The sequence below is a fragment of the Eulemur rufifrons genome, chromosome 28 (genome assembly GCF_041146395.1).
Source record: "Eulemur rufifrons isolate Redbay chromosome 28, OSU_ERuf_1, whole genome shotgun sequence".
In the NCBI taxonomy this organism is placed as follows: domain Eukaryota; kingdom Metazoa; phylum Chordata; class Mammalia; order Primates; family Lemuridae; genus Eulemur; species Eulemur rufifrons.
The window spans coordinates 64,084,308-64,095,336 of NC_091010.1; the positions used below are offsets into that span (position 1 = coordinate 64,084,308).

The window sequence follows — 11,029 nt, forward strand, 5'->3', positions numbered from 1 at the left end:
CTGGCATCTTGAGAAATGAGATCTCAACAAAGACAGATAAGAGGGAGGCATCCATGTGTGATCTGGGCTTAGCAGGTTGCCTTTTAGGCAAAACAAACAACCAGTGCAAAGGCCCTGAGGCAGGGACAGGCTGGGGCACCTGCAGTGCAAGGGAAGGCAGACCAGCTGGCCGATGTGAGTGCAGAGGAGCCAGGTAGGAGGTAAGGAGGGACAAGGAAATGGTCAGACAGTGAAGGACTGCAGGGCAGAGGAAGAGTCTGGACTTTGCTTTGCGCTCAGGTAGAGTTTTTTGAGTGGAGAATGCCACCATTCAGGTTTTTTTTAATGGTTTTTAAAGAACCTTCTGAGCAGTTCTGTGGTTTGAGGTTGGTGTAGGCTGGATGTCCCAGGGTAAAACCTTCCTGGGTACTCTCAACCTGTCTGTTATTCTGACTATGCTACAGCCCAAGACATGTGCAGACCTTTTTCTTGTCATTACCTAAACAATACAGTATAACAACTATTTACATAGCATTTACATTGTATTTGGTATTACAAGTAATCTACAGATGATTTAAAGTATAAGGGAGGATATGCATAGGTTATGTCCAAATACTATGCCATTTTATAGAAGGGACTTGAGCATCTGCAGATGTGGGTGTCCACAGGGTAGGGGAGGGTGGTCCAGGAACCAGTTGACCACAGATACTGAGGCTTAACTGTACTAACAATGACATGTGGAAACTGAAAAACAATTTGTTGGCTGGGTACGGTGGCTCACGCCTGTAATTCTAGCATTTTGGGAGGCCAAGGCAGGAGGATTTCTTGAGGTCAGAAGTTCAAGACCAGCCTGAGCAAGATCGAAACCCCGTCTTTACAAAAAATATTAAAATTAGCTGGACATGACGGCACCTGCCTATCGTCACAGCTACTCGGGAGGCTGAGGCAGGAGGATCACTTGAGCCCAGGAAGAGTTTGAGGTTGCAGTGAGCAGTGATGATGCCACTGCACTCTAGCTAGGGTAACAGAGTGAGACCCTGTCTCAAAAAAAATTGTTTTTATAAATCAGTTGTGAACAATGAATTATTAAATGTTGACTTTTATACTTCTTACAGTATAAAACTGCAAGAATGAAAGTAAGCTTTCCTGCTTAAAACAGACTTACTATACCATTTACAATTGCTCCAGAGAAAACAAAATACTTATGTATGAATCTAACAAAATGTGTACAGTATCTGTATGCAGTAAATTATAAAATGCTGATGAAAGAAATCATAGAAGACCGAAATAAATTTAGGAACGTACCATGTTCATGGGTTGGAGAATCAGCAAAGTTGTCAGTTCTCCCCACCGATATGCAGGCCTAATGTAATTCCCATCAAAATCCCACCGAGATTTTTTACAGCCACCTAGAATTCTCTTAAAAACTTATATGAGAAGACAAAAAATGGTAGAATAGCTAAAACAACTTTGAAAAAAAGAATAAAGTGATTGGGAATCACTCATTCAATGTCTAGTCTCATATAGTGAGAGTATTCTATACTATGTAGTATTGGCAGAGGGATAGAAACATAGATGAATGGAACATAATAGAAGGCCAGAAATGGACCCACACAAATATGATCAACTGAGTTTTGAAAGGTGTAAAAAACAGTTCAATGGAAAAAGGACAGCACTTTCAAAAAATGGTGCTAGAGCAATTGGATATCCATAGGCTATGGATATCCTATGGTAGGAACATCACATTTAATATAAAAAGTAACTTAAAATGGATCATAGATTTAAATGATCTTTTGGATAGAAAACTTTTAGATGGAAACATAGGAGAAAATATTTAGCAACTAGGAATTGCAGAAAAGTACTTAAACATAACACCAAATCACAATCCATAAAAGAAATCAATAAACTGGGCTTCATCAAAGATAAAAACTTTTGCTCTCTGAAAGACCCTGTTAGAAGAAAATATTTGCAAACCAAATATCTGACAAATGACTCATACCTAGACTATATTAAGAACTCTCAAAACTCAACAGTTAAAAAAAGTGCAAGACATGAGATATTTCACCAAAGAGGACATGTGAATAGCGTATGGACAGGAAAAGATACTAAGACCACAATGAGGTATCACAACACACCTATTCGAACAGCTAAAACAAAAGTGATTTATCTGAAATAAGAACAAGGGAAAAAAAGTGAAAGCTCGAGTGGCAGCCAGGCAGCTCATCTTCACGGAGGCTGTAGGTGCACTGGGGCCTGCAGGTACCCAGCACCTGCAAGATGCCCCAGAGAAAGGTCAATCCACCTGAAGGGGCAGTGCAGGAAGGGCCCAAGAAGAGGTTGGTGCTGTTGTTGGCTAAACCTGCTCCTTCAAAAGTGGAAATGAAGCCCAAAAAGGCAGCAGGGAGGCGTAAACCCTCAGACAAAAAAGTGCACACAGAAGGGGAAAGGGAAGCAAAGCAAAAGCAGGCTGAAGTAGCTAACCAAGGAACTAAAGATTCACCTGCAGAAAACAGGCTAAAAACGAGAAGAGTTCAGCTTCTGATGAAGAGAGAAAGGCCGAATCTGATCAATGTCATATACTGTGTCTTTCCTGTGGTCCCTGTCTCCCTTGTGTAATCCAGAAGAATATTTTTATCAACTAGTTTGTAAGTACATTTTTTAGTAGCTCTAGAAAATATTTTTTAAAATGAGGGAATCCCACCTCATCCTATTTTTTAAGTATAAATGCTCTTTTTGAAGAAGTGAAATAATTTGCTGGTTGTGTATTTTTTAGTACCATCAGAAAATAATGGAATACTGAATTACAGGAGGCTTTAACTGTCTAGGGTGTCAGTTTAACATCCATGGGGGAGGATTGTTTTTATATTCTATAATAGAAAGCATACAAAATGGCAGTTAGGAGTCACAGTTGTATATTTGATGTGTCTTGAACATTTTAAATTAGTTCTATTCCTACGGTGGTTTTTAGTAGAATTGTTTCCTAAACAAAACCACTCCTTGATTTTGCCTCTGCCCGTCAGAACTGTGTGTACTCTGTAGCATCTATGGTCATGGTAGTCCAGTTTTCCTAATAACTTTGTTAATGTGTTGTGAAAGTTTGAAAGAACTTTCCAGCACTTTAGTAAGGTTGTTTGTATGTAAGAAGAAACAAAACCTTAAAATTGTAGGGTTGCTTGGGGGGAAGTACTTGGAAAATATACATATTGACTTTTTAACAAGTGGACAGGGACAGTTTTGGTTTGGAGCTCAATATCAAAAAGACCCTTCCTAAAGTATTGTTCTTTAAGGGTTCATCTTCATTTTTATATTCCCATTTCAATTGTATACTTAATAAAAAGAATTAAAGAAATAAGAATGTGTTGGGCATTCAGGACTGTTGTGTACTTATATTAGAACTTGGAAGTACGTAGTAAGGAGACAGAGCAGAGTTGTGGAGACAAATTTCAATGATGTATGTTGACTGCTTGTTGTATAGCTTGGCTGTTTGTGTTATACTAGGGAAAATTGATATATTTTTAAAATTTACTTTTAGAATGGAAGAGCAACCTGTTTGCTCCTACCTGGAAAAGAATATTTCTAAAAATATGGAACTGCTGGAAAAGAAACTTACAGAGTACATTGATCAGCGAATATGTAAACTCCAGGAGCACATAGATGATAAGATTGCTTTGTTAATGGACTTGCTGCAAAATCCCAGCTCCCCGCCCACTGGGATACCTCTAAGACATTGGGACTCTGGAGAAGGACTTTCAAATGGAGAGAGATAAGCTCTCAACATATACAATGTACTGCAGATATTTATTGCATATTTATTACAAAGCCAAAACTCAAAAATGTTTCTGAAAAGCAAGGATTTAATGTCCTTTGAAGGATCATAATCTTACTTAACATAAAGTGACCTCAGTGTTCATTTTTACTACATTTGTTCTTGTAAATCTAGTACTGTACACTAAGAGTTAACATGGTATAGTCATAAGTTATTTTTGCTAGCAATATTTTCCACTCATAAGAAATTTATATATATATTAATAATATATTGTTTGTTTAAAATGGTTAAGGATTTCTAATGAAGTTCATTAGTTTTTATTGTATGTGTTTGAAGTGTTGTCTTAACTTATATTTAATACGAAGACTTTATAGTTTTATGGGTGTGAAAAGAATGCTTAAAGTATTTGACTTTCTTTCTAATTGACTGTTCTTGGAAAACTGGAACTTTTAATTTCAGATCACCAATCTATATTTTATATTGTCTATTTCAGATAAAAAATTAGAAGTGATGTTTGGCATATGTAAAATTAGTTCCCATTGGGGCCATTAATTTTATGATCTGTCACATTACAGCAGTAGGTAGGAAGGTGAATATCAGAACTGGCCTCTTCCTTGTTAGGATTATTATTTTGGATTAAGTGTTTGGTGTAAAATGCGAGAAGTCTTGTTTTATCTCAAATCCAGAAAATATAAGCAGGTCTCTGCTTTTTTGAGCTTATACAAATTCTTCTTTCCAAGCCCTTTTTAAAGTGTGAAATGCTGAGGCTCTCCATTAAAGGAGTAGGACATGTGAATCAAAGAGATTACAGTTCTCTCTGGCAGACTTAGTTTTCAGAAATTATAATTATTGTATGTGTATGTGTTGAAGGGAAATATATTTGTATCTAAAAAATAAATGCATCCACTGTGGAAACTTACTTATCTGAAATAAGTAAAAATATTTTTATTTTCATCTGATATTTGTTAAGATGTTTATTTTGTGAAAAAGGATGTTTTATACTCATTTAATGTTTTGGGAAATTTAGTTCTTTAACATGAGAACTATTAATAACATGTTCATTTATGAATCTCCTTCTGACCTCAGTGAATTGAGGACCTGTACATCACTTTTACCAAACTCATCTTCATTTATTTATAGCATATAGCCATGAGGTGGCATATCCTTTGGCAGGCAGGAGAAATGTGTCTCAGTTAAGGCCCAATCCTGTTAGTGTGGGGACTCACAGCATGGGCTGAGAAAGATTTCTTGACACAAAGATTAGAATAGTTTTAAAGGAAAAAGTTTATTTTACTTCCCAAAGGTTGGAAGGGCATGACATAAGAGAAAGAAAGAAGTGTCGGCCCCCCGAGCAGAAGGGGCTTGGGATTTTTAGGCGGGTAATGGGGGAAAAAAGTTTATTGTGGAGTAAAAACAGGAAAATGGCTGTGAAGCCACTACATCTGTTTCCCCCCCCCCCCTTTTTTTTTCTCTTCTCAGTGAGGCTGGCTTATGAGAGTCCTTGAAATGTGATCTGGTGAGAGCTGGAGCAGAGCTCACACCACTGCTGTCTGCCTAGGGCTCTTCAAGGCTGCAAAAAGAAACTTCACAGGTGGTTAATCAAACAAGGAGGCTGTTGTGCTATAATCTTTCCCTTCAAAGGGGCAATTATGTGCTGTGAGTTTATTCCTCTTTCTTTCTTTTAGATAAACTATTTTTCTCTGTTAGATAGTTTATTAGCCAGGCCATCCTATCAAACCCTTTAGTTTCTGATAGTTGTGGTCTGTTCTTTGATTTACAAAATGCTCCAGTATAGTCATAACTAGAAAACACAAGCTTTTGCCGGCTGGTCAGCCCCTGGCCTCTGCCTCACCTGAGAGCTGGTTAGGAAGGCAAGTTCACGGGCTCCACCCCAGAACCAATGAATCAGAATCTCTGTGGTGGGGCCCAGCATTAGTGATTTAACAAGCTCTCCAGGTGATACTTATGCAAACTTAAGTCAGAAAAACACTGCCCTATTAAATGGATAAGTCTCTGAAGGAATAGGCCCAGACTCAAATTTTAAAACCAAGACATGCTCCTGAAAGTTTCTATTTAAATGAGAATTATGGATTCAAGAAGAGAAGTAGGGGAGGATAAAGGGAACTCTGTGACTTCTTGAGGAGTCTGAATTCTTGAAACATGAGCCAAAATGATGATTCAAATGGAACATAGGCATGTTACTGCAGACTTCCCTAGCAAAGAGACCCATTGATAGAGGTTCCATCAAAAACTTGTTGGACCTATGTCCAACATGGCTTAGAGGAAAAAATACAGTGTAAAGAAACCTAAATTCTTCCATCTTAGTTTCCTGCCGTGTAACTTTGGACAGTGATTCAACCTTTCTTGACCTCAGTTTTCTCTTCTGTAAAATGGGGATATCATAGCCTACTTCTTGTGTGAGGTTTGTAGTATTCTGAACATGAAGCACCTACCAGAGGCCTGGCATGCAGGGAGTGTCCAATAGATGTTAAATGTGAATTTCCCCTTTTTCTATCTTTTTCCATGCTTCTGTTCTCTCCTTACGAATCAAGAATAATGTATATGTTTCTTAATAGCTCTACAATTATAGGAGACTTGAAAATCCATTTTCTTTTCCATTCAATCAAGGCATTTTGACTATTATGTTAGGAGAGTCTAGATCCTATTTAAATCTTTTATTAGGTAATCATTCTGCTTAGCTTTAGCATGCTGGTCCTGGCTTACTTTTGTGGGATGAGGTTCCTATGACAGTTTAATTTTCAGAGGTCTTGTGGTGCTATTTTGGTCTACTCAGTTTTTCTGGTGCCACTGGGGCTCCCAGGTCCCTGACAGTCCTGCCTGAGGAGCAGTGGAGATTCACCAAACTGAAGCCACCTGGAGTCTCTAGACGGGAGAAGAGAATCTCTAGCCCACAGGGACAAAGAGTGCTTCCTGGGCTAGGCCACTGGTCGTGGCGGGATCCCCTGTAGGGTCAGAAGAGGGCAGTCTCGGGACCAGTGGGGCAGAAGAGCACTTCCCCTGCTGGCTTACTGTCAGCGGGGATCCCAATCCGCCCTGCCAGGCCGCTGCTGCTGGGCTAGCCTGGGCTTGTCAGCAGGACTCACATTGAATCCAGGGGAGAAAGGAGCTAGATTGAGAGTTGGAAAACACCAGGCCTGGCCAGCTCCTCTGTTCTGCTGCTACGATGCTCATCCAGGTCTGGGGTTTCTAATCAGTTTTCTTTCCAACTTTCAGCGTCCTCTTTTGTTTGACTCTTTGTGTTATTTTCAGGGATATAGTTAACACTTAGCTGAGAGGAGCAGGGAGAAACAAGTCTACACAGTCTTGTCTACACTTGGAATCTCCTCATTTAATTGTACTATTACATTGGCTGGGTATGAGTCCCTTAAAGTCATGCAAACCTAACTAGAACAGGCATCCAATTCAAGTTTCATTTTTGTAACTTTTAACCGTAAAGGGTGAAAATCTCCCATGTCAAGGACGTGTGTTTGAGTCCCAGTAAATGGCTCCATATTATTTCATTGTGTAACTAAAACAGAAAGTCTAACCAGTCTTCTATAATTAATTTTTTAAGTGTGAGGGTGTTTAAGTGTAAGGCCTCCCCACATTTCTGTCTTTTTCTTTTATTTGGTAAATTGAAATCTTAAACTTGCTTTTGATTAGCAGTCAAATCCTGAAGATTAATGGAAGGGAAATAAGACCTGAAAAGGTAAAAGATTTAGTATAAGTGATTCAAAGTAGCATTTCATGGGAGCTAAAATATACCCCGATGTGGAACAGAATTCAGAACTCTCTGGAAGAGAGCTGGTGTCCAGAGGGTTGATGTCACACAGCCCATGGCATAAAAGATGGAGCTTGTCCATTCTACTAGCTCTGGCCGGAGACTGCACTTCCAAAAGCGAGCTTTTCGACTTGGATCTTAATTACTCCTAACAGGGATAATTAGATCTATCTTTCTCAGATTACAGGTTTGATAAATTCCCGATAAAATATCCTATTCCCTAGGTTTTATTTTTTTACAGTTGGCCTTCATCTAGCTGGGAATGTTTTCACTGTAGTGAGTATGCTTAGCCGTCAGAGTGTTTATTCTTCTTTCTTGGCTCATTGTTCCCCAATTTCAGAGTGTTCGATTAAACAAATTGCTTATTCCAGACCAAATGGATTTCCTCGGAGGATTTATGTTTAGGAGGAAACATGGCAAAGGAAGGCCTATGGTCTACTAGAAAGACAGAATGGGGTACAAGAGGCTCCTGAAGCGGTTCCTGGTCTGTGCTACCCATCTCCGAGCCTGGGCAAGGGCTTGGCTGGAAACTTCTAGAATCTCCTTAAACCCCGAGATAGCATGACCCAATTATCAGTGGGAGAAGTGAAAAGTTTTGTTTCCTAAAACACATATTACTTTTGAAATGGGTTTGCATAATCTCAGTATTGTCGGACAGTAACATTTTGGAAAAAATCCTTTAGTCTCATAAAATAGTTTTAAACCTAATGTACAGTGAGGGGTGAATTCTGACTCTTGGAGTGAACATATTTCAGGAGACCCAGTGTTTGAGAGCAAAACGATTAGTTCCAGTACAGATCTGTTTGTTATTTACAGCTGCACATTACTGCATGTGAAAGATAAGGATTCTCCCCAGAGTCTGTATTTCTGATTTCTTTCTCCCTAGAGTTGCATTTCAGTACTTTTTCATACACAAATATACCTTTTTACCCACCCATGGGCTATCCTAGGCTTCTGGGCTTTACTGGGAAGATTTACTAGTGGTTTACACTCATAGGATCTGTTTGGGGTTCATTCTTTCTCCACTATAGGAAATATTTGAGGTTGTTAAGGGCTGTGTGGGGAGAAAAGCCACATTCAGCTTGACTGCACTTCTCTGCCTAGGTGTGTCAAAGATGTTTGATCTCAGGACGAAGATTATGATCGGCATTGGAAGCAGCTTGCTGATTGCCACGATTGTGCTGACAAGCATTGTTCTCTGTCTTTACATCAAAGTATACAAAGCACTAAAGTGAGTCATGTGGGTAAGACTGGACAACACCTCCTCAAACAGGATAATTGGGCTCTCTGCCTGAGCAGGTCCTTCCCCGCTGCTGTGGCCACAGCTGGGTATGGGCAGGAAGAGCAGGCAGCTTTGGAAAGGCAAAAAGGCAGCAGAGGGCCTGGCACAGTGGCTCACGCCTATAATCCTAGCACTTTGGGAGGCTGAGGCAAGAGGATCTCTTGAGTTCAGGAGTTTGAGACCAGCCTGAGCAAAAGTGAGACCCCGTCTCTACTAAAAATAGAAAAATTAGCCAGGTGTCCATGGCGTGCACCAGTAGACCGAGCTATTCAGGAGGCTGAGGTAGGAGGATCGCTTGAGCCTAGGAGTTTGAGGTTGCTGTGAGCTATGATGATGCCACTGCACTCGACTCGGGACACAGAACAAGACTGTCTCAGAAAAGAAAAAGTAAAAAAAGGCAGCAGAATTAGAACCTTATTTTTTTCCTTCTGGCTTGGGTTTGTGAGCTCATAGGTAGAACGTTCCCTGCTTGGGGCTGCGTGTCAGTGCTGCTCGGCTGTCACTGGACCTTGCTGAGCTTCCCATCTGGCGTGTGAATCAGCACCTTGGCTGGGCCCCGCCCTGCCCTGGGCCCTGTGGACTGAAGGCTGCGGGGCAGCCCCGAGTGAGCCTCTGCCTCGCGCTCCTGCAGAGCACGGGCTGGACTGAGCCCCTCTTGCCTGAGCTGGGGGCTCTCAGGGTGCTCCCTCAGTCACTGCCAGAGATGGGGGACAGGGAGGCGGGCCTCTAGGACCCTGGGGCAGCTGAGCTGTGTGAAGATCCTAAGGGACAGCTAACAAGGAGGTTTAGGTCAGACAAGACATGATCACAGTTTGGGGAGAAGGCCCTCCAAGTATGGGAGAGGTTGGTTGTCAGAAGCAGTGTGTCCCATTCTAGGGAGTCAGATGGCACATCCCAGAGCCTGGGCACAGCTCAGTACAGCGTCTTCCCCCTCATTCCTGCCTCTTGAGGGCCTGCAGTGACCAGGTGGGGGACTCCTGCTTACAATCCACTCTCACTTTTGTTGCTTGATTTTACATTGATAGCAATCACAGAAAGGAAGGGATGAGAGAGGAACTTGGGACGGGGGAGGGAGTTTTAATCTAGTGCTCGTGTCACATGTTTGGCTCCAGCCCTAAACTTCCCAGATAACCCTGACACTGCCACACATGGACTGAGAAGAAAAATTCTAAGCCTGTGCTTTGTGTATGTCTTTTCTTAAGAGCTGCAAGGGAACCTGAAGTTGTGTTTGTAAAAGGTAATAATCTAGCCAAGTTGTGCTGGGTCAAGAACGCCCACGCCAAACCCGCCACCACTGAGTCTTTTCCCACGCTCCAGTACTGTGACAGATGCCAAGTGTATGCAGATTTTGACTCCCTGCCACCTTGCTGCTGTGACATAAATGAGGGACTCTGATTTGGGAAAAGTGGGCATGAAAATCTTCATGAGCAGTACTTCTTTCTTAGTGGAATGTTTTATTATTCATATCAAGTTCTAGAGTGTTTACATGATATTATATAATGAACAATGTTATTTATATACTTTTGAATAAACGTGCAACATTGAAAATAATCCTCTCTGCCGCTAGTATTTCTTTTGTTGGTTACAAACGTCCCTTATTTAAACAGATGTATTAACCACTTTGGGACTTGGGGTAACTAGTTTGTAATATTCCATTGCAATACAAGGAGAGTTAGAGCAGAACGTGAAAGCCTTCAGCGCATCTCCAACCCCAGAAGGGAGATGCACGTTGATCTCAGGGCATTTCTAATTTCAGCCTCAGCTGACCTTGCCCAGGGTGGGTAGCTGGTTTGGCTCTTACTCTGAGGGCTTTCGTCGATCACATCCAGCTCCCTCCATGGGGGCAGAAGGTGGTGAGAAGAGCCAGGTGGGACTTCCCTGTGTTAATGCTGTCTGACCTGTGTGAAGATGGGCTTGAGCTCAGTGGCCTCCAAAGGGCATTTGGAAAACCCAGATTCCTCCTGCTACCATGGCCCAAATCTTCAGAGCAGGCTGCCTCCTTTGAGGATCAGTGTAAGTGATTTGTGCTGATCCCGCCAGCCATGTCTTCAGCTGCAACAGGAACCTGCAGTCAAAGCCCAAGCCCAGACTCCCTGGACCACAGTGAGAAAGAAAGGAAACTTAACTGAGGAATGTGAGCCCCCTTTGATTGTTCAGGCCCAGAGAGTCACTGAAATGCAACAGCAGTCATGTCTCACTCCCCTCTGGAGCTAAACAATTA

The 11,029-nt window shown here is 41.5% G+C and overlaps 1 protein-coding gene across 1 annotated transcript; it reads left to right on the plus strand.

Annotated features, from left to right (window-relative positions):
• The first annotated feature begins 8,638 nt into the window (after positions 1-8,638).
• LOC138376008 (protein FAM24A-like) lies at positions 8,639-10,203 on the plus strand. The gene is made up of 2 exons (XM_069459937.1): positions 8,639-8,757; positions 10,011-10,203. The coding sequence occupies exons 1-2, from the start codon at positions 8,642-8,644 to the stop codon at positions 10,201-10,203; spliced, it is 309 nt and encodes a 102-aa protein (XP_069316038.1). The 5' UTR covers positions 8,639-8,641.
• The last annotated feature ends 826 nt before the right edge of the window (positions 10,204-11,029 follow it).

Bases quoted from the DNA above. Each gene is read 5' to 3' on its own strand.
- LOC138376008 (XM_069459937.1), top strand. From the start codon at position 8,642: ATGTTTGATCTCAGGACGAAGATTATGATCGGCATTGGAAGCAGCTTG. The intron at 8,758-10,010 runs GTGAGTCATGTG...TCTTTTCTTAAG, and splicing joins AAAGTATACAAAGCACTAAA to AGCTGCAAGGGAACCTGAAG.